This window comes from Liolophura sinensis, chromosome 9, assembly GCF_032854445.1.
Source record: "Liolophura sinensis isolate JHLJ2023 chromosome 9, CUHK_Ljap_v2, whole genome shotgun sequence".
In the NCBI taxonomy this organism is placed as follows: Eukaryota; Metazoa; Mollusca; class Polyplacophora; order Chitonida; family Chitonidae; genus Liolophura; species Liolophura sinensis.
Genome location: NC_088303.1, coordinates 23,916,429 through 23,940,556, shown reverse-complemented (window position 1 = coordinate 23,940,556; position 24,128 = coordinate 23,916,429). Strand labels below are relative to the sequence as shown.

The window sequence follows — 24,128 nt, the reverse complement described above, 5'->3', positions numbered from 1 at the left end:
GTGGCTGGAGAGAATGTGCCTCATAGAAGGTACAGATGTTAACACAAAATAAATTAACATAATTAAATTAATTAAATCATTAGTGTTGACATTTGCTTGTGACGTCAACTCATGAGAACCGGCTTTTCCTGAAAGGAGCATTCTTGGAAAAGCGCCATGTTGTATCAGCTGTCTTCGAGTGACAAACGTTTCATTGTTTTTCAGATAATGGATTGCGACCAACTAAATTGAAACTCGTGAGTTAAATGCCCAGTGTAAAGCCACGCTTGGTGACATCCCTACAACTGTGTGATACATGTACACCATGTACGGTCATTCCTGAGGTTTTAAAACCCATTTTCTAGATAGCAGATAGCGTATGTTCTAATCATTAACACAATAAACTTATTTTGAATCGCGTCTCTCACTTATCGGCTGTCATCACCATTTGGCTGCATATTTCCCCTATCATCATTACGTTCTCATAGTAACGAACACTGATTACATTCATTACTAATGTACAAAGAAAAATGTTTATAGAAAGGTTTTGACCTCAAGACACTTCACCAAACAGCATAAATAAAGAATAACCCGTAACCCATAACCCAGAAAGATTAATGATGGAGCTGATTTGCGTTTTTGTGCAGTGTTGTTTGACTTATCCAAGACAGTTGTGCTTAAACCACGCATTTCTCTCGAATCACTTGTTTATAGGAGCGATGGTTAACGGGAGATGGATTCGACCACAGAACCTCAGGGAGATTTATTCACATGGCACCCAAGGACAGGAGTGTAGACTATTCAGAATAGCCTAGAGAATATCCAATACGTCAATTAATATTTTAGCACTGGTAGCCTTGGCAACAAATCTGTACCACCATAAAATTGGAAAACAGATAGCCACTATCTTGAGTGTGATAGAGATTTATTCTCATTTACCATTATGGGCAATAAAGCACCTGAAAATCTGATACTTAAATACATCACCATAAAACAGATTTGAAAGTAAACCGTTGAAGCCTAATGCTATATTCGTGTTGATGCCAGGAGAATATGATTTGAAATGTGAGATTTTTTTCAGTTAAAACACAAATGACTGATAATATCTCCTCCTAGTACATAAAGACACATGTTTTCTTTTTCACGTCACCAACATGTACCCATGTACGGGGAGCGGCGTGATTATACCATCTGCCTCTATTTTCGGGAAGAAAACGCTCGATCCCGACTGGACAAATAACAAAGCTGGTTTCTTTGCATTTCTTTTCTTGATGACTACGAGTTAGAAGTATTTATTATCACAGCTGATTTTTCGAGATTAAAATCAGCCAATCGGATGTTTAAAGCAGAAACTTTTGAGTTATTTTTACTCATTTTTTGTGTCACAACATTACCCGTTGAGAAGTTTTTAAGTTTCTGTACACTGTATAAATTTTACAGCTTTTTGTTAATTGTTATATTCTCCTCTTTGAGGTTACCCGAGTACTTTACATCGTTCTTAATAATTTTTCAGTCATATGACGACCAGCAGTCATTCGGTGATACATAAGATATATTAGCTTGTATATTTTTATTTTGGTGTTCATGCATTCTGGCATGACGTCGCAATACCAAATAACATATGGCAAAAAAAAGGAGGAAAGCACAACAGCTCGATGCAGAATTGATGATTCAACCTTAAAAAAACAGATAGACATTGGAGTGGATTTCATGGTGTTAACAAAGCTCATTCCCGATTCTTGTCTGCTAGCTGTATCATGATGTTTGGTCACATTAAGATAACTCATTCCCTCTTCTGCTCTGCTTGTTCATCACGATATTTGGTCACGTTAACATAACATATTCCCGCTTCGGGTCTTCTAGTTCTATGACGATATCACGATATTTATTCACGTTAACATAACACATGTACATTCTACATTATTTTCGGCTAGCTGTATCCCGTATTTGGTCACGTTAGCACAGCTCAATCCCGCTTCTGTCCTCTCACGACGATTGGTCACGTTTACGTCACACATTTCACATTCGCGTCTTCTATCTCTACCATGATGTTTAATCACGTTAACATAGCATATTCCCACTTCTTTTCTGCTTGCTCTATCACAATATTTCGCCTCCTACGTCGCCACGATGAATACAAGTTTTAACTTAAAGGTCAACTAGTTATAATGATGCACAAGGTTTGGAAACTACACGTAACATGGCACGCTGACATCTGGAGCTGGCTTTGACTTTACAAGACGTGTGGCTAATTGCCTACTTCAGGTAGTCCATCATTCCATACCGGTGTGTCATTACATGTCCTATGTTTTCTTCTGAGCTGGCATGATAGGCTGACGTTTCCGCAAAATCATGAGAAATTCTAGAAGAAATTCTAGCAGAAATCTTATAAAAAGCCTGGTGGGTAAACCAGGTAACGATGAAACTCCCAGGTGCGATCAGAAAAGGCTTTGGACATCTCTAATGATGAAAACATTTGAGAACCGAACACACTGTTGGATATTAACTGGCTCCTTTTCTTTGTTCAAGAATGAGGCAGGTGTTAGTTCAGATGTAGTTTTGTCAGGAATTTCGTTAATAACTATATATCAAACTTCTGTTTCTTTATTAACTGAGAGCAAATGACCACAAATCTATATTGTCCACAAGTCGACTCCTCCCCATTCCCCCACCAACCCCTGGGAAAAAATCTGGCATGCAATGCAAGGGGCGGTATGTGGTTCAGTGGAATAGTGCGCCCCTACAAAACCGCTGGCACACAAAATACCGGATGTGGTTCAGTGGGAAGGTGAGCCGCTACAAAACCTCTGGCACACAAAGTGATGTAAGTTGCTCGGTGGTACGTTGCGCCGCTACAAAAGTTCTTTAGAGCGTCCGCTTCGGGAGCGGTAGATCCAGGATCAATCCTGAGTCGAGTCACACCTAAGACCTTAACAGAGGAAATTGTAACTTCCTCGAATGGCGTTCAGCATGAAGAGGATGGGGCAACGACTGTTTGACCCATATCAGTATAATGGCTTGGGCGGGGCGCCTTACTTGTCTTCCATAAGCCGTCTCAGTGAAGCAGCACTAGATAAAAGAGCAGTGGAAATCTGTCCTGCGACAAGGAGGCACATAACATGTACTCTATTCCTTCTTCGTCATATGACTGAAAAATTGTTAAGTATGACGTTAAACCCCCAAGCACTCACTCACTCCAAAACATCTTGTACGCAACATGAAAATCACGTCACAAGAGGGAAAGTTTGTCACTAACTTGCCAAAGGTTGGCGGTTTACCACCTGCATTCAAGGTTTCCTCCGCACATAAAACTGTCCTATGAATGGGAAGCACCCTTGAGTTTGGCAATACATAACAATGGCATCTAGCACTGCGGCTCTGCCAACATCTACCTTGGGGTCTTCATACATTCATGGGGTTTCTACCGGGCTCTGCCCGGTTTCCTCTTACCCTAACGATGACTGCCGTCGTATAAGTGAAATACTGGTGAGCTGGGCGTAAAACAGGAATCAAATAAATAAATAAATAAATCATACATTCCTTTTGTTGACATGGTGCGTGCGTACTACTGTTTTGTTTTCTTTCGCCAACCCAGAATACAAAACAGGGCATGAGGCCGATTTTAAGGGCCAAATCAAACAACAAAAGACACGTGTACTTACTTTCCAATTTGGCCATCAAATAGGTAATCCAAATACTGTCCCCACGCCTTCCCGGAAACTGCTCCAACTAGTATGTATTCCAGCACCATTGTCCACCCAGCCACAAACGCGGCCAATTCGCCGAATACCGTGTAGGTGTAGACGTAAACGGAACCGGCCCGTGGGATGCGAGTAGCACACTCAGCATAGCACAAACCTATAAGGATACATAAACATCATTAAAATGCCAGTTGATCTGTATGCATGTTTGTGTTTTAGCTCCGGTAACAAACTCCACACGTCGCCCTGCCTGTCCATCGGTCAGTCAAGCAAACCTCTGACATTTCCGCATATGCCATTCAACTAACGAGAAGCACATGTGTAACACGACATAGACTTTTTGCGAGACATCACAGCTATTGCAAATTTACGCTTACTATTTAAAGGCGACGTGGTATACTTTCAAGAATAAAATTATTTTATGGCCCAATGCCGTTTGGATATTTGAAAAAATACTGACACTTTAGAATCACAACGCGTTTAGCTTTGCAATATAAAATGACCTGGAAAGGAAATGATGTGTGGTAAATGTAATAAACCGTTTTGTGACAGTGGAGGAGACCAGACAAATAGCCTAGTACAAACTATTACATATATCATCGCTTTTCTAATAAACTTTCAATTCGAGACACCGTCGCAGTCGCCAACTACAGAATCACGCGTCCTCACGCGTGTCTCTAGAGGGGCATTCTCAAACAGGGCGATCACCAGGGCAATCAGGGCGTCAGCTAGCAGAATTCCTTCTGGTGTAAATTAGCTTGGATTCGTCACACTGCACGTGTTTTTTTTATGCACTGCTATCCAGTGTGATTGTGCAGCCATCCATGCGGAACAGTTCATTGTTTATTGATGCAGTTCACGTACTCAACCTTTATGGAATTATCGACCACGGACCATAGAAAATCGATGAGTAACTCACGGTAATGATCTTTACCATAGTAGTAACAAAGCCATATATAGGTCTTCCATTATAAACAAACATTATTCCACACCAAAGTATTCTATACCTTCAGCTTACAATAAAATGAATGAATGAATGATTACGGCTTAACGCCTCACCGGCAATTCTGCAGCCTTATCGTAGCGAGAACAAGTTTAGAACAGGAACTGTTACAATAAAAGTACACATGAGCTACAAGTAAATGGCAGAAGAAACAAAGTCGGTTCAAATTTCTTCAAAGTTGGTGGAGATTGGATATTACAGCAATCTGCGGTTCCGATATGGTACACTAATGATGATGTTCACATAGTATTAGTAGTACTATGTATTAATGGCGACAACAATTATTATTAATGGTGTACTGGGTGCATTCTTATCTTGCCAAACATTTCCATACCGTTTATCAACGTCTAGAGCACGGAGTCATGTCTATGCATTAAGTATGATTTACAGATACTTGTTTATTTCGTAGCATGTGTTATTTGTAATGGCGCGGTTAGTATGTTTAATTAGTTATGAAATCAATGACGGAGATTAAGCCATGTACGGTTGTAAACCGTTACTCAACCTAGTCTCTGAGGGCAGATGTATGGACAGCACAAAAGATGAGGGAACAACGATGAAATACAGATGTACATGTTCTAGGGGATAGAGTCAGCCGCAAGGCTAGCTAGAGTTATGTTCAGGGTTAGCAAAATGAAAGATATGCCATACACTTTGGAATCAAAGGTTGAAAAAAAAACCCAACGATAATTTACTTTGAGTTTCTCCGAATTCAGAATACCTCGCTTTCAAAACAGCGGACCATGACTGAGGGTTTCTGTAAACAGACTGAACATTCTTGACCACTGTTATTATACTACCTCAGTGATTTGAGTCTTGGTCAATGTGCAAACTATGTTGCGTGTAGATGACTAATTTAAAAAACTGTGACAAGAGAAATAACCACTAACCCACAACGAAATGGATGATGCGCTTGCCACGTGTCTACTTGTTCTAGCCTCCTGTATAACTAGCTTGAAACATTTTGGCTACTTTTCACTTTGTGGACTTTTGCATGGATCATGTCGACGAAGGTGGTAAATCAAAAGAAGCATAAATTATCAGAAAAGAACGCTGCAATTTAACAGCTTGTAAGTGATTGTTTTCTTGAACAGACTGACCTAACCTCGGATTTGAACATGGGTCCACAACTAAAAACAGTTGTGGGGGAGCATAATGTTGTACCTAGATGTTTACTGCTAATTGAGTTTTCCTACCTATCATTATATATTTTCCTTAAAAAAATTAAAGGTTTGAATTGTTGTTTTACCACACAAACCGAAAAGGAACTGCTGGTCTTGCTATGTCGAAAAGGGAGGATAGCGATTGCTCTTACCACAAAGCAAGGCTGTCACTCCAGCAATGATGAAGGACAGGGCCGTGGCGGGTCCGGCATCATCCCGTGCTATGTGAGGCACCACGACGTACACACCCAACCCTGCGCCGAAACTCACACCTAAAACAGAGACAGAGAAAGATGAGGGCTACTGCAATGAGGAAGAAGCACTGAGAAAGCAGAGATAGAGAAAAAATGACTCATGAAACTTATCAGGGCGGATAAACAAAATGTGTTATCTTCTGCGAAGAAAAGGTTTGTTTTTTTTTATCGTCTGGAATTTTGACCGAAGGAAATTTTTCACACTGGTTAAATAAAGCTCTCACATCAATAAGAGCTTTCAAAATTCGATATCAAATTTGTCGGTTTTGCACAGCAAAATTAAATACTCGTTACACGCAAAATTATTCTTTTTCAGTTGTATAAACCAAAACAGGTTTCACAAGCCATATTTTGCAAGTTCCAATTATTTTTGACATTTTACGGTTCCATTACTTTTTCCAAACAAATGTTCGTATCGTCGGGGTTATAGATGTATCTTGGCGAAGGTGAAATGGGACGTGCATACTATGCATTTAATGTAAATGTATTCCGAATTTCGAATACAAGAAGTAATAAGCCTGTACGCCTATGTAATAGTACATACCAGCACCTCATTCAATTTCAGTATGTGACATATAATTAACCAGAGCAGTGACGACTGTGTGATAGTTGGCAAATGGTCACACATAACCGATGACATACCTCCTCTTGTCAGTTGACCTCATTTAGGGTTTTATTCTAACTATTCACATAAATGCTTAAATAGCAGCAAATCACACGACCTCTCGCACCATGGGTTAAGCAGAATAAGCTAAAAAAAAAGGAGTGATGTTACTTGCAAGTTAATAGACTTCACTGGTTTGGAATTATATATTATAAACATCATAATTTACGACCTGAAATAGTTATGCCGAGGAAATATCGACATATCCGTTGAATTGCTACACCGAATCCTTGTTAGATAAAAAATCTCTCTGTTAAATCACCCAATAACCTCAGTGTTAGTTGAAATCTGTCTATTGAATCAACCAGACACAAAAAGCTTTTTCTGTAGATTGTGTTGACAATACGTTATCCACATTTTGCGAAGTGTAAACGTACAGAACTGTTCAACAACCATAAACAATGCAATTACACATTGTTATATGGCCAAGGTAACAAAATCAGAATACTAAAAACTAAGTACTGAAACCATTAATTGATAGTTCAACTGCCATTTTATATATTTATTGTCTTTACAGTGATCATCTTTATGAATACTGGTATTGAGTTATTTCATCTCAAACCCAAACACACTTCAACGGAAATTTTTTTTATGTAGCTCCAGAATATTTGTGTTAAAATAGCGTGTAAATATGCTCAGTTGAGAGGGTTGAGGTACTAATAAGCTATTATTTTGTAAATAACGTGTTAAACAGGTTTGGATGTGCGTGAGGGCGCTCTCGCGCGCGATTATGTGCAACAAAACCACGCTCCATCCTGTCAGTTAATGTGACAACAGCATATTTTATACGACACATTTTAAATACCAAGCTAATGCAGTTTATTGCTTCATTAAAGTGGAATCAAGAATGGAAGCTTTTAGCACTTGGTCTATGCATTAAGACTGGCGTTTTAATGCTTGAAGAGATGTGTTTTATGCAGGCGATGCCAGTTATGAGGTATGGCTACCTGATGGAATTTGGTTGAAGCGTATTGTTGAGTTAAGTGGTTTCCAGTCAGAACTATTTAATTTTGTCAACCTCGATCATTCAGAACAGCATCGCTTTGGAGATTGTCTTTTATGTAAATGGGCCTTCAGTAATTAAAGTTGGCTTCGCACAGAGGTATAATTATAGCTTGTACAAACAAGCAGATAACTGCCAAACCGTCGCTTTGTAGGGAGGTGAATTAATTCCATATCTCGGCCTGTGACACGTTTTAGCCCCAGAAAAGAATGTGTTCTGTATTAACTCAAACTAGCCATTCCTTTCCTGGAACACAATCAAAAACGAAAGCAGAAATACGCAAACACTTTAGCGGTTGGAGGTAATATATCAGTTGTAAGGTATAAGGGGTATATTATTTGTCGACTTTATTCCAGCCGAACGCGAGGTTGTGAAAACTGTCCTCTATAAATATGATGAAAACCTAGAGACCCATTTTGCCTGATACTGTATCAGATGTATTATCATCATAAAAAAGATATAGATTTTATTTCTCAGAGACTATATGGCATGCTATGGTGAACCAGTATGGAATTAAAGTACTCAAAGAAATATGCAGCTTTTTCGATCTCCCTATACAGTCTGGTATTGTGTGATTTGCCTGAACTGTAATAAATGCCCAATAATGTCTTTGCCTTGTCGCATGCACATATAGTAAATATCCATATACATGGCGAATTTTGGTTGTTTCTGTTTATTTATTTTCTTGATTGGCGCTTTTTGTCGTATTTATGAACATTTCTGAATGGAGATTTACATGGCACTGGAGAATATTTCACTTATACGGTGGCGACCAGCATTATGGTGGAAGGATGCCAGGCGGAGCCCAGGAGGAACCCACCCATCAGCAGATTGATGACAGACCTTCCCACGTACGACCGAAGAGGCAACCAGCATGGCCTGGAGTTGAGCTTACGGTGATCCTGTTGATGAGAGGCCTCTGTGCCATTCTTGTGCGCGATCACGCAAACCATTAGGCCACCATGCCCCCTTATGAACATTTCATTCATATGCTAGCTGTCAGGTTTATGATGTTGAAGGACTAAGGTATCATCTTCTCCCAGCCGGCTTACACCATTGTTGCGCGGATGACCAAACGCTTTAGACGCAGTCCCAAAAATGTATGTTATTTGCCAAGTGAGGCGGATATGTCATGTTTATTTAGACTTACGGATCTTACTCTTCTAAAAGGCAATCCACAGGTATGCATTTGTGGACTGTATAGGTGGCCGGCATTCCTACAGCAGTAATTGGCACCATCCAATAAACATGCCAGAAGCACATCCATTATGAGAACAGACAATTAAGGCAGACACTGATACATGTTGGGTCTATTTTTGTTCAACAGATATGCACCAAATGGCCAACATATATATATATATATTCATAATTGATTTTATATATATATATATATATATATATATATATATATATATATATATATATATATATATATATATATATATATATATAAAATCAATTATGAATTTCACTGTATTCCCGGGCTATCTGTCTCCGCCGTCTTACTCCGCCGGGTCATCGCCTCATAGACTAAGTACATAGAAACATTTCGGGAGGCTGCTATGGCACGGTATTTGGGAACCGTTGGTTTACCCATCGATCCGAACAGTCACCTCGCTGCCAACGAAAACCAACGGCCAGTGTGGAAGCAATATTTATTTAATACAGACAGTTGATGACGAAAGTTGATCCGTCTGACATCGATGAGATGAAGTGGGATTCGCTGGGTTGGCCTCTACAGGGATCATTTTCCTGTCAATTCGAGGAGCTACGTCGACGACAACGTGATAAAACATAGCGCGAAAATAAAAAGCTTATTCCCTGGAGTGTTACAAAGAGAAATTTCATACGTGGTTTTCACACAGTACCACTATGCAATGATCCATTTACTTCAAAAATCCAAAACAATACCCTTAAAGAGAAATCATCGACTTTGCAATGTGATTTACTTATGGACAGATTCTGGCTAAGCAGTGTGTGTAATGTTGCAAGCGGTTTATAATGAACAAATCATAAAAAAAACACCTATGCATCACCAAAAAACAAGACCTTTTCAATACTGCTGAGTCGATTACTGATTATTGATAGGTTCCGAAAGATGGCAGGAGGTTTTGTGCAAGATGACGTGCTGTTAGACATATTCAGCAGCGAACTTTTAACAAAAACGAAGAAAAGAAGAGATAAAAGCATCCATGCCAAAACTAACGTAAGACCAGAACACGAAGACGTCAACAAACAAAAGAGGTGTTTTAACAACTTTGATGCTATGAACATACACAGAAAAATATGAGCTTAAGTCAGAAGTAATCTGACTTTTAGCCTATCTAACCAGCAGACCACACATTACACTATGTGGAGACTTCCCAACATAGAATAAAATCGTTCGTTGGTCAAGAGTTATGCCGCTCTATAAAACCCGAACAGGTGTCAGTAAATAAGAACTCAGAAGCCTTATATACTTTAGCGCATGCTTAGGCTGAGGTCGCTCTACTCTCCATCTCGATTCCATCAAACATGTTGAAATCAGCCAGGTTAAAAATAACTTCCAAATTTAGATCAGATCAAGTGAGGCAACGATTTTAATCCGATCTTGTCTATTGAGACCGCGTGCGTATTCGAAACTAGATCAGATTTAAGCTGAACACGAAGTTTTATCTGGGCTTTTGTCTTAACTTCAGATCCTCCAGCGATGATGACGCTAGCTCAGAAATAATGGGCTTCACACTCCCTAGCGTATACACCCGTGTTGTCCTACTGACTTTTTTGTTACTGGTAGGCCTACATTGTAAAAATAAGCAGGAATCAGGCTAAACTTTAACACAAAAAACACTGTGTCCCGTTGAGAGTCCAGTTGGCAGAAGTGTTGTCACGGCCTAATGTTAAAAGGGCCATTTCAGCCAAGATTCTTCTATTGATGAATGGAAGAAGAAAGGTATCCTGTCAAACACAACGCGTGTTCATTCATATACCTTGCATGAGTTTTCTTAGATCTTCAAATAATCCTACTCATACCGAGTGCTCACAGAAACAAAATTTTCGGTCATTTTCAAATTCCTGGAGTGACGTCATTTTCCTGGAATGACGTCATTTTTCTTGGAGTGACATAATCTGCAGCATCTTCAATCGCACTGAAGCTCATTCACGGATGATGTGGTCTTTTGAGCAGGAGACATCAAGCGGAGTTTTTTGAAGTCATAGTAGTGTCAAATGGGGTAAAATGACTTCACACCAGGAATTTGTACGGAAATGACCGAACATTTTGTTTTCTTGCACTGAATTGTACTGCATGGCTTTTGAATTGCCAAAGAAGCTTAACATATCTTTATGTAATAACCGTTTGTACATACTATGTACACATGTCGCATACTAGCAATTTTGAGTCCTGGTTTGACTCACAGCGAGGTATATATGTTGTTTTGCCAGAAACGCCAGGGCGTGAAATTACGACTGGTTTGAGTCCTCGACCAGGGAAATGGAAGAGGGAGGTTTCTCTATGTTTATTATCCAACCGGCCTTGGATTTGGAATATCTGCACATATTAGAGAATGAAGATAAATTTTCAGTTGATCTCACGTGGAAACGTCGGAAGTAATAAGAAGATATAATAGCCATGTGCGTATCGATGTCGACTACAGTCCTTGAACATACGCTATCTAATGAATGTCGAATAAAATTGTCCCCCATTGTGGGCCGCTAACGTGCTTTTAGTGGAGGTCAAACATAGGCTGATGAAATCATACGAACGGTAGCGGCGAAGAGAACTTCAATTATACTCCCTTTTCCTGGGACATAATGGAAAGGGTATACATATCGACCGAGAGGTCCCCAAACACACTGAAATCGCCCTGAGCATTTATTGTATTCGGGATAGGCGTAAGTGATGTTATTATGTGGCTGTCTACTGAAGTGATTGTGTGCACTGGCAAGAAGGTATCGAACATGTCCGTCTAAAGCATCTTGGGAACAGCTTTTATTGTTCAGGAAAATCGGAAGAGGCTGGGAAAGCTGTCTCTGTTACAGTTGTGGACACCTTTGTGTTATGTTCCTAGTTCATTAAACGAGGAATCCCTTCCACTCCCCGTGAGATCGGATCCAACTGCAGCTATTTTTAATCTCTCTGGTTTAAGGAAATCTTTTGTATCATTGCTTGGGCAAGGCACATTGGTGTGTGACCGCATAGCAGTGTATTCTATCACGAAAGATGTTTTCAGAGTAATTAAATCATTTGAATAGCTGGTTAGTAATATTGTATCAAATAAAGAGGCCGGTTTAGCAGCCACGCAAATTCATTCAACGACATTATTATTGACCTCAATAGTTTAAAACATAATGAATCAAGATTGTCACTTTTGATTAAAGTACCTACATCATAAAATGCATTGGAGCCTGGACTCTTTAATCAAGTGCCACATAACACTATCTCATCATTAGACCATTGGAACTTGGTTCGTGTTCTATCACCATGTGCTACAAACCACAGAACACTATCTCATCATTAGACCACCGGAACTTAGTTCGTGTTCAGTCACCGTGTGCTACAAACCACTGAACACTATCTCATCATTAGACCATCGGAACTTGGTTCGTGTTCTGTCACCGTGTGCTACAAACCACTGAACACTATCTCATCATTAGACCATCGGAACTTGGTTCGTGTTCTGTCACCGTGTGCTACAAACCCCTGAACACTATCTCATCATTAGACCATTGGAACTTGGTCCGTGTTCTATCACCATGTGCTACAAACCACTGGACACTATCTCATCATTAGACCATTGGAACTTGGTTCGTGTTCTGTCACCGTGTGCTACAAACCACAGAACACCATCTCATCATTAGACCATTGGAACTTGGTTCGTGTTCTATCACCATGTGCTACAAACCACAGAACACTATCTCATCATTAGACCACCGGAACTTAGTTCGTGTTCAGTCACCGTGTGCTACAAACCACTGAACACTATCTCATCATTAGACCATCGGAACTTGGTTCGTGTTCTGTCACCGTGTGCTACAAACCCCTGAACACTATCTCATCATTAGACCATTGGAACTTGGTTCGTGTTCTATCACCATGTGCTACAAACCACTGGACACTATCTCATCATTAGACCATTGGAACTTGGTCCGTGTTCTGTCACCGTGTGCTACAAATCACTGAACACTATCTCATCATAAAACCATTGGAACTCGGTTCGTGTTCAAACCACAGAATGCTAAGGCCTTGACTCATGCCCTAATCATTAGAACATTAGGGATCATCAAGTGACAAGGCTGTCTTAGCAACGGAGGTTTTAATCTAGCCATGTTATAACTAGATCCTTAGACCATGGATTACAGTACAATTCAAATCACTTCAGATCATATGAATTTTTTACCCAAATTCTTTACTTCACAGTTTTGGCGGTAAAAACGACCAGGTATTTTCTACGTATGTACTTCCTTCTTTTAACATTGATGCTTTTGTGTTGACATGTTAAATAGAAACGCCCAATTGACCCTCAGATCCGAGGCATCACACCCATCAGACAGAAACTGACCGGAAATCTTGGCACCAGGCGCTTCTAAGCCTAACTTATACGTAATGTTAGCTTTGGTATAAAACTTTAGTGTAAAGTAAGTGGAATTGCAGTTGTCATATTTCCTATTTTATTTTGTATGTCGACAACCTTATGGTTTGCTGCTTGGTGTCATGGATGGATCCACATTTCACAACTTCGAATAGATTTATGTCGGTTGGTATCAGGCCGTTCTCCAGTGGTTCAACGCACTTGCGTTTCAATCGCGGGTTCAAAGCGGACTGTGGACAGGGAATTCTCTCCCATCTTACTGTTTGTTGGGCGACGCTAGTGTGGATATTTACGCATCCTAAAACTGGTTCGTCAGTAGCTTGCCGAAGTGCCGGTGGTTTACGCCGGAAACTCTGGTTAGCACCACCCATGATGTCATCGTAGAAGTGAACTTTTTTGAGTATAGTCTTAAATAACAGTCAAATAAAAATATAAATGATTATAAGAGGTCGTAGTTACTGAAAGTTTTTATGATTACGATTATTACGTGTAATTTTCTTCATATTCCTTCATACATTCGTGTCAAACAACAGAACTGGCCAAAATCTACTTGGAATACCATTTTACGCTTGACCTAAATATTAATGATCAAACACATCTTTTTGACTTGTATTAAGCAGCATTTTTTTTTTCGGTTTTGTGACCAGAGACTAATCGTGTGACTGCTTCTTGACAGAATGGTCCACGGCAGCTGCTCAAGCGGTACAGAACCCCGTCAGCTTCGGAAACAACAAAGTCTCTGATGAATACAGTTATGTATAACCAATCTTTCCTTGTCGGGGGCTACGGCTTGCTATTATGGATGACTGTTAGGTTTATTGGTGTTAGCGTATTGGTGTGGTAGGGGATGGGTACTGATCATACAGATTGGCCTGTTCGTCAGCGAGTAAACATGAGCTTATCTCAATGCCAATCAGTCATTTACCTATAGTCTACGATGTAACGCTAGCGGCTTAACCACGGGGCCAGGATGCATCCAATACGCACAAGAGAAAGGGTTTTTGTATTTTCCGCTTGCAGAGTGAGCATTCAGCTAATAGGATAAGTGTAGGAATGTACGCATATTAGCTTATACATCATTTATCCCTATAATTGTACAAGCAATATCCATTGAAACGAAGTTGCAGAAGGACGGATATTCGGAGGATGTGCGACAGCGATATCATAACGTATGTGTGATATACATTAGTGTGGCAAACCCGTCTACTGGGAAATATGTTAGAAAGGTATATGCTAATTTTCATCTAGAAACTTTGTCCTTCTCGCCGTTTAGTAGGTTTGATATCACAGTGTTTAATACAGGCAAGTATTAAGCGGGCTATAGACTACAGAGCACTGTACCCCGGGGGAGGGGAAGAGGCCAGCGATTGAGGTTACATGCCACACTGGTATCAGCACTTTTAACATGGCTGTACCGAAGTCAGTGGCTGAACGGAGTGACGGTTTGGCTCTATCAATAACACTCTATAGGGCTGCCCAGATCTTACAACGCATGTTCAAGTGCATCATTGTGCGGGCTTTGCTTATCTGCCTTATTTAAGATGGTTAACGCAATTTGATCACCACAAGGGTGGAGACGTTAATTACGAAGGGAAACTCTTCTGTCAACACCCCAGATCCTACCGCGTGTCAATACCTTGATCACTCATTGCCCCGAATATGTCAATCATGCGCGAGGTCAAACATTAGAACTTGATCATATTATAACCGGAAATCAAACAAATCAGAGGACACAGGCGACCATTTTCCTATATTTATCACTTTTGTTACACATACAATGTTTTGTTTGTTTCTGAGGTACACGAATACCTTGTAATCAAGTGTTTGCTTCACAGTTTAGTGTATTTCTTTTTGCTCTGCGCGGGTGTACGTGCGAAGGTCTGCCAGCAGCCTGCCTGTGGTTGTGGGTTTCCCTTAACCACCATGCTGGTTGCTGTCGTATTAGTGAGATATTCTTGAGTGCGGCTTAAACACCAATCAAATAAATAAATAAATTGTTTTGCTTTACAAGAGTTAATATAATTCCAAAGAATCAGAGTACTCATGCTCGTGCTAAATGTCACCGTTACAATAAATAATACATTAAATCCACGATAAATCTACGAACATGGCAAAAATGACAAGCACAGAAACTGCATGATTTAGCTGCTTTGATGTACGGTTTACCGTGACACAGCGACGTCCACAACTTGTGGCCTTGGCCACACTAAGAGTCCAAAAAGAAAGTTTAGCATGGTTAGCAAAGCAGCAGCAGCGACGACAGTGTGACAGTTGGCAATTGATCACACGTAGCCCGTGAAATCCGGCCTCTTGTCAATTTACCTCGGGGTTTTCATGAAAATTGCTCATGTAAATGCAGAAGAGGTCGCAACTCATACTCTCTCTAGCAGACCACTTGTTTTTAACCATTATGGTGTGCATATATCTGCATGTCACGTGTCGGTAAGTTCGGCAGTAACGTGCCAACGGTCGGGGTTTTTCCCCGGGTCACCCCCGCTTTTCCTCCACCCATAAAACTGACTGCCTTGGTATACGGTTAAAATTCATGGGCATGGTGCTAAAGAATAAATAAATTAAGATGTCGTCCGTACCATGCTTCCGTGATACATCACGACGAATATTACGCCCTTTGTAAAGTGCTGTGACCGTCATGACGTAACCGAACGACTAACGACAGAGATATTAAACCCAGAGCAATCAAGACAAACACTTCAAACAGTGTACTGATTCAAATTTACTGCAGTTTCTATCTCACTGCGCAATAACTGTGCAAAGGAAAACATATGGCCACCAGATAACGATAAAATGCTTGCTTCTACAACACGTAACAGCACTTGCTGACATGAGCGCTAATGTAGTGTGAGAATTTCATTACATTTTGTAGTCGTAAAATGCATTAAAATTCTCCAATCGTCAACGGTAGATTGGATACTACAGGCCAATAAGCCTGGTACCAGTTGCATAGAATATAAATCCCAAATGGATTTGAAAGCGTATTAAACTGGTATCACGCATGGAGAGGCAGCTACAACTTTTAAATGATAGCATGAAGACATCACCTGTTCCATCCATTTCCCGAACATAAACCACGATGTTCATATTACATCGAAATCTAAAAATGAATATTAGTGGGAATTGAATTCAAACTATCCATAAACACACCGTGGGAATGCATTTCTGCATGATGTGTGAGAAAGTAGACAAAAACGATGACTCGGTGTAACTGCCAAATTTGAGAAACGTGAAATGAGCCTCATCTTTGATGGCGTACCCAGGACACATCGCTTTTTAATCAATAAGCACAAGTTCATGTAAGACGAATCAACTGGAATGTCATGTGGTTCTTGTCAAACCATACAGTGGGGAATGGTACACTTCTTCCAATGCTTCAATAATATGTTGGCTTGTTACGTCTTGTATGTTATCCATACTATCACACAACCCTACATTCTGAATGGCTGCACGGATTTGAGCTGTGGGGAAAGGTCGTGAGAAGCTGTCTCAGAAGTAACCTTCCGAGGAACAAGATAAATAAAAATGACTTAAACGACTTAAATGACTTAAGATTCTATGTACGCAGTGTCAACGTACGAGCTTTTCATGAAGATTACATCTATTTATGCACTTGCTGTATTGTATTTGAGATGATCCATGCCAACAGTTCGACGCACAGCGGTTTTCTTTTCAAAACACCGAAATTTTCTCTAAAAGGAAATTCTTCCCTGACATCGCAGAGAATTGCAATTTTAAGAAGCAAGATTAACAAACAAAAACACGAGAGATATTTGCAACAGATGGGCTTTTGGCGACTGTTGTACACACCCCTCTCCACCTGTAGGTTTTAAATATTAAATTAAATGTCTCTTCCGCAAAATTGGCTGCCACGTCGGTTGACGACCTATCCAGTGGTGTTTGGTATGCTCGAATCTAACATTCACGTGTATGCCTGATTTAAGCTGAGGCAAACAGCAGACATATTGTGGACATTATCAGGCAAAGCTACATGTGAGCCAAGAATGAGGCCCCTGGCTGTGGAATTGATCGCTGACTCCCGTAAGGATGGACATGTACAGCTATAGCGGAAGTCATCAATACATGTTTAAGTGTTTCTGGAAACCCGTGACAAATGACAAGGGTGAGTTGCACAAAAAAGCAAAATTGCAATTTTTGTGTTCAGTGGCAATACATCTTAGCCATCTAGTGGGTTCAATGGGGCTACAGATTGTTCTGCTCCCCTCTTTCCGTCCTCCCAATAGAAAAGCAGATGATCTCGGCGATTTTGCGAGAGAATTCTTTTACATGATATATCGGCTTGAAGTCATACGACCTCATCAGTTCGGTTGGACAGTTACATAACATTGTCTTTTGTGGAGCGGTTACCTCTGAGCGTTTGCGTGCTATTCGTAATTATATCCTCGATGAAGCATGGTTTAAGCAAAAACAGATCAATCGAAAACCATCAGGCTTATCGGTATACGGACGAGATGTTGCGCCGGCAAGCGAATCAAGCCTCTCGAATATCCCACTCTAATAATGCAATAACGATGGTCAACTGTTTCCAAGGCTTTCCACGGTTCTGAGTTGTTTAATTTTGTTTGTTTGTTTTGCCTCCAGTTCCCGTCATTGTTTTACCCCTCTCACCACCTCCCCTCCTTTCACAGAAGCTCTACATATCATTAATGTTTGCGTTTGCTTCACTACACAAGCTGTAAAAGCAAAACAGCAAAAAGTGAGTAATCTACTGCATAACGGATGGTTAACTAAAATGCATGTGTGCTCTGTTAATGCACTCATGCAAACTTTTAAGTACTTTTGGCAATCACTGTTTAAATATTAGTAACAATCTGTGCATTAATTTTGAGGTCTAATATATTTCATATTTTCTGACAGTAGGTCTTTCTGCTGATAATTGAATTATACCGGGGAATACCTGTTCAGCAAGTTGGGTTTATTAAGTCGCAGTGTTTTAGAATAAATAAATAGTTCTTTCAATATTCTGTGATGAGTGTTAAAAATAGGTAGTAAGTAATTCATTATTGCCTTGGACATAATGTACCGCTGTATGTATTCGTGTACCTGTACATTTTCGGTTTTTTTGATCATCGGTTATAACAACCATGGTCGATTTATGGAATATTTTTGACATTTTTATTTTAAACGATGAAACAAAAAGGAACTCCAAAACGAAAGTTATGGTTATTAGGAAAATGAAGAAAGTTATGCCAAAAATGATTTTTTTTTTAAATTTTGAGACATATTTCTCATGATTTCCGTCCATGATCGAACATTTTCAGAATGACGTCGTTGAACAATTTAGTGGGAACGCAAGAGCCGCTTAGCAACTCCCGTTTGGGTTCTTTCCGACGTGCATTTGTTTTGATAGCAGTCATCGTTGACGTCACCACTACAGGCTTCCGGTACTTAGTTTCGGACTGACCGCTGGGCTCTTAAGGAACTTTATTTTAAAGCCATTTTTACGCCCTAAGATGAAAGCTGAGAAGTTTTATTGTACATTTATATGTCAGGTAACATCTTGACCTGCTTATTAAAAAATAAAAACCATCAGTTTCATATGTCACTTAACGTCTGTCGAAAAATGCATATGTAAAAAGTATCTTCGTAAAACTTTTCTTCCGTTTCAACTGTTTTTTTTATTGAAGAACACGTTCAGCAGACAGCCACCAACGACACGAGGCTTATGTCAGCTCTGAGCAGCAAGTGAAGCTATTAGTGAAGCCTTGTTTTGCCTAAGCCGTCTAGTTCGGCTAGGCTTCCTATCCTGACGCTTAGAGTGAAATGCTCAAGTCCCCAGCCAGTATGCAAGCATTGTCGCCTGCCTCCTTTCAAGGGAGCAGGTATATGTGGCATTGATTCGGGTCTGTTATATGCACGCTTTGTCACACAATAGCGACATGCTTGTCATTGTTCTGGTTTGTCTTCGAAGGCCGCTGTCACTCCTGATTGCGTTACCCAAGCTTTGCTTCCATTATGATCACCAAAGCGGATTTTAACACAAAGATCGCCATGACGACATATCAAGGACATGAAAAACGCCGATGCAGGGTCTGATGTGGCGTCTGGAGAATATTTTCGTATACCGGATCAAACTGGACGGAACGTGCTCCGAGATTTTCCTGGATTTCCCGTGAGCTTAACTTTACCACCGAAAGGCAGCCTGCAGCCATCAAACCAAACATTCAGCAGGCACTAAGGCAACAAAGCAATTAGTATACCGCAAAAGTACTAAAACCATTTCCCAAATTTCCTTCGGGTCAACGGAAGGTTGTAACGTATGATATAACACGTGCTTTAACCTTCCTACTGATAATGTATACACTTGACTTTTAAACAATTAGCGTTTTTAAAAAGTTGGCGTTTTTTGAAGACGTGTTTGAAGGGCGGTTTATAGTTAAAAGCAGATGGTCAAGTCCGGATTGAATGGGTTAGCTTTTCTCGCGCAGTGGTGACTCGAGCCCAAGAAGGACTGACCGTTGTTCGGTTGTAATACAAAAGTACTACCTTACTAATTTAAACATAAAACGTTATCTCAAATACAAGAATAAACAACACATTACGCAGATTTGGTCCAAATTATTTTAGTCAGGAAAGCTTTCACATTCAAAGAGCATGTACATAAAGAATCAACTTATTTTTGTCATTAAATAAGAAGCCGTACAATATGAGGAAATCAACGAAGCAATCCGAGGCAGATATCGAATTGAGAGTGAATGTAATTGAATAAATATAATGCAACCATTCGAACACCCTTGTATCAGACTAGCGCTACCTTCTGTGCAAAACTTTAGCAAACACCTCCCTTCATTTAGTTCCATATCAGAATAGTTCTGGAAAAAGTCTGATCGACAGGATCGCATACGCCCACTAAAATACCAGCTCTCCTCAGAGCAGCATCGGCAAACCTGGTCTGAAACTCACACTCTGTGAATTCCTTACATGTGCATGGTATAAATTAGTTCTCAGTTCTACAATAAAGACGCCTCCATCCCATAATACTCGGTGCTGGGCATGTCTTTAGTTTTAATAAGACTGAAAACAGCCGTGCAGAACAATTTATGGAGCGGACACCATAGTGTTCCATAAAACAAACTGTACCTGGGTCTTGTATCAACATCAACCAGAATACGTCGGTTCGTTACAGTAACGTATGCATTTACGTTATACCTGTTCAATATGGACAAAGGCGTAAGCGTTTGTATGGAACATCAATTATCAAACGGGTTTTCTCCATTAACTGGATTCACACAGTGTCTAAAACTGTTGAACAAAATCAATGTATGCTTAACTGGATTAATCCTTCCCAACTTATGTAAATATTAGTTGAATTATAATTTACGTTTTGATATTACATGACACCTTTCATAGAATTCAATTTACAAGAGAGGTCATTAAAAGTGGTGTCAGTGCAGTTGTATGCATTTGTTTTACCTGTGTAAACAGTTTAAATGCATCCATTACCTTGGCAATGCGTTACAGTTGTAAATAGTTTGTACACGATCTAGTCAGTATTGACACACAGAGACTATGTAAATACAACCACCACTGGCTAGGGTATTTCCAACAAATCCGAAAAATTCATCCAGTATAACCGCTACGATAAAGGTTAACATAAGTCAGACAAATACTCGAGCGAATTGTTTGAGACGTGGAATGATTTTAATGTGTATTTGGCGGTATTTGGAAAAATCTTACATACTTGATATCGTAGGGACAAAAATGCACACGCCTATATACAAATGTGTGAAATGTTATATGACATCAAGAGCAAACAGACAAATATGTTGACGAGTTGCAGAAACAAATGCACAGCATACTTTTGTGAAAGCAAGTTCGCTTGCCGATAGGAAGACCCATTACGATGTGACGGGGCTCAAAATGTTAGATTTTAGGCAATGTTGTTTCTAGCAAATCGTATGCTGGTCCCGAAAACGTGTAAGCTAAACTGATTTCGAATAGCTTCTGTTTGAAATTGACAATTATAGCGTATTACAGCAAAGTACAGCTATTATAGAAATATCATACAGCCATAATTCTGAACGCCCGTGGTTAATCACTTACTATTATGTAATATTATTATTCTTGGATAGAAGTAATCATATTAATAAATATTAATTCGGATAAGTTATGCTTCGGGCAAAATGTAAATATTTGTTGTAACGCTGGCATCAAATGTTTCTAAAACCATTATTCCAGGTACTCTGCAGACGAAGGTCCGCCAAGAGAAACCTGTCGTATATATTAACAAATGGAGAAAGAAATTGGCTTGGAAGCATCAACAACCATTAACGTATAATGAACGCTATTGAATGTGAGACTCTTTGGCCGTGATATTTTCCTTGACACCGAGACAAAGCCGCTTCGTCTGTCTGTGGGTAAATGGATCTCAACTCTTCGTTGAATCCACGGTACGCTGATTTACTTCTTCGATAATTTCATCAGTCCTTCAAATATTCTCAACAGGCTAGCTTTACGCCCTAGGGACATTCAGGCTTACAATAAAATGAGACATTATGTCCGATTTTGCCCCTAGTTCGCCGAATACAGCCTGGCGGCCAACCGCAAATTTGCTTTATTAAGCCATTTACTTTGCGTTTGGTTATCGGAGTGGACTTCTTACGCCTGGATCCACAGGCGTAACTTTGCTGCAGCTTATGCACCTACCAGCCGTATACAACCGGGAAACCTAACTGCTTTCATAGCACAGTAATAAACTCCTCTTTAGTGGCTGTCCATCGATTTGTGCACAAATACTGCATCATATATACTTTCTAGGCCAAAGTCGGTGTCTTTGGATTGGTTTATGGGAATATAAAGAGTTTTATCTCCCCCCCCCCCCCCACACTTCCTCAACTACCCACAACAAACGCGGTCGCCCACATAAAAGGGTAAGCATTGGAAACTGTTATCTCCTTAGCTTAATAACTGTAGGTTCTTTTCAACCGTCAAGCACTGTAGCCTAGAATCAAAACAACGGCAGTATTAGCCTCTGTCGTTATAAAATCTGATAGGCTATCACAAAGATAGTTCAAAGGAAGTCTAACCTTTCATCTTTCTTCAAAGTATATGTAGCTTTAGAATGTTTTAGTTTCTCTCAAATACATTATTTCAAGTAGTAACAATATGTATGTAGGCTTACTCTGTGGAAGACTCTGGGCAGGTCAGCTAAGTTTTATTCTGGGGGAATTGTCATTAACATCATGTTACTCCACATAAGAGAACGTTTCTATTGTTTAACGAGACGAATTATTCTGCTTTTAACAGGACACGGAAGAGAAGAAATGCAACTCGGTGATCAGATTCAACAAGTGTGAAATTGGAGCGCAACATTTTGAGATTGTAACAAAATATTTCCTCAATGAAAATTTGTTTCGCACAATAATGGGTAGAAAAGAGGACTCCCAGTAATTATTTTAGCTTCCAATTACCCGTTAAGCTGTTGCAATATAACGTTAGCTGTTTGATGTCACAATGTATTTGATGGACAGAATTTCACGTAATTTCAATATAATTCGAGCTAGCGACTAAGTTGAATGACAACTTTCAACATAATATCTTAATGTTTTAAATACAGGCCACACTTTCTTTATGGTTGGAAATCTTTGTTCACTTTACGCCAATCGCTAACTGGAAGCTTTAACTGGTGAACCACTAACTGGAAGCAGTTAAGAGTTTATTTCGCTGTATTAAAATTGGAAAAATAATAGAGAATAGAAAGAAAGTATGACTGTTCTAAAATAAAAATTTGTACTAAGTAAAAGAATGTAAATTTAACGGGATTAATTTCAAGTTAACTTAAGGGGTGTTTTTTCACAAAAATTATTCCTTATCACAGACGCCGGTAGTCGCTGTAGACAACGAAAATGCTCTTCCCAAACCGACTGAACATTAATGGGTCATTAGTGAAAAAGATTTTTTCAAAAAATATTCCTTACAACAGATGAGACTTCACGTGTGTCTTTTGGATTATTTTACATTTACGCATCTCAAACTGTGCCTTTTATGTGGAGGAAATGTTGAAAAGTTATTTGGTTAACACAACTTATCTTAATTGTTAACGTAAAATGTCTTCAGTCTTCCTGTTGCAAACAGCTACTGGAAGTAGGAGCCTCTGAAGACACGTGGTGATGAATAACTGCATCACTTTGGCTCTATACCAGCATGGAACGATTAAGTGCATGCCAAACCAATAACAGATCATGCCCTCAAGCAAAGATGTATCATCTCAACGCAACCCGCCGAAATCCTCTCCCGAAATAAAACAAGACTTAAAAATATCCCCGGATATGCTGAAGTGAGCCTACAACATGGGAGATTGTCTGTACAATTCTACCGCAAACTGTTAACAGCGGCAACATAATGACAACATAATGCTGCTTACCTATTCCCGATAGGTCCAAGGCGTTCAGACATCGCTTAAATGACGTTTGGTGCAAGGAATCTGGACAGATAGTTTTGCGACGGCTTATCCCGTTCAGTAAGTATCTTAGTATCCTCATATCTATCCTCAGAAGACGGTCCCGGGCCAAACTCAGGAGAACACGTTTTCACGACTTAAACACACGAGGTCTTCTCGCTGACGTCTCTCGAGAGCGATCTGTTCTGTCTGGCAACGGTCCTGTAGGGGTCGCATGCTCTTGGCTAGATGGCGTTTGCTTAAAAAAAACTTGATCTCCTTTTGCCGTAGAGTTAGGTAACTACATATAACAGGTCACCGATGTTCGGTAATCATCTGCCCACAGCGCTTCTCTTGGGCTTTTTTTCCTCGTGATTTGG

At 39.9% G+C, this 24,128-nt stretch overlaps 1 protein-coding gene across 1 annotated transcript in view; it reads right to left on the bottom strand.

The window, feature by feature from the left end:
- Nucleotides 1-23,851, bottom strand: part of LOC135475723 (cationic amino acid transporter 2-like) — a 35,397-nt gene extending 11,546 nt beyond the window's left edge. The window contains exons 1-3 of the mRNA XM_064755656.1: nt 23,734-23,851; nt 5,999-6,118; nt 3,642-3,837 (exon numbers count right to left, since the gene is read on the bottom strand). Coding sequence (XP_064611726.1) covers nt 3,642-3,837; nt 5,999-6,118; nt 23,734-23,851 — 434 coding nt within the window. The remainder of the gene's footprint in view (nt 1-3,641; nt 3,838-5,998; nt 6,119-23,733) is intronic.
- Between the last annotated feature and the right edge of the window lie 277 nt (nt 23,852-24,128).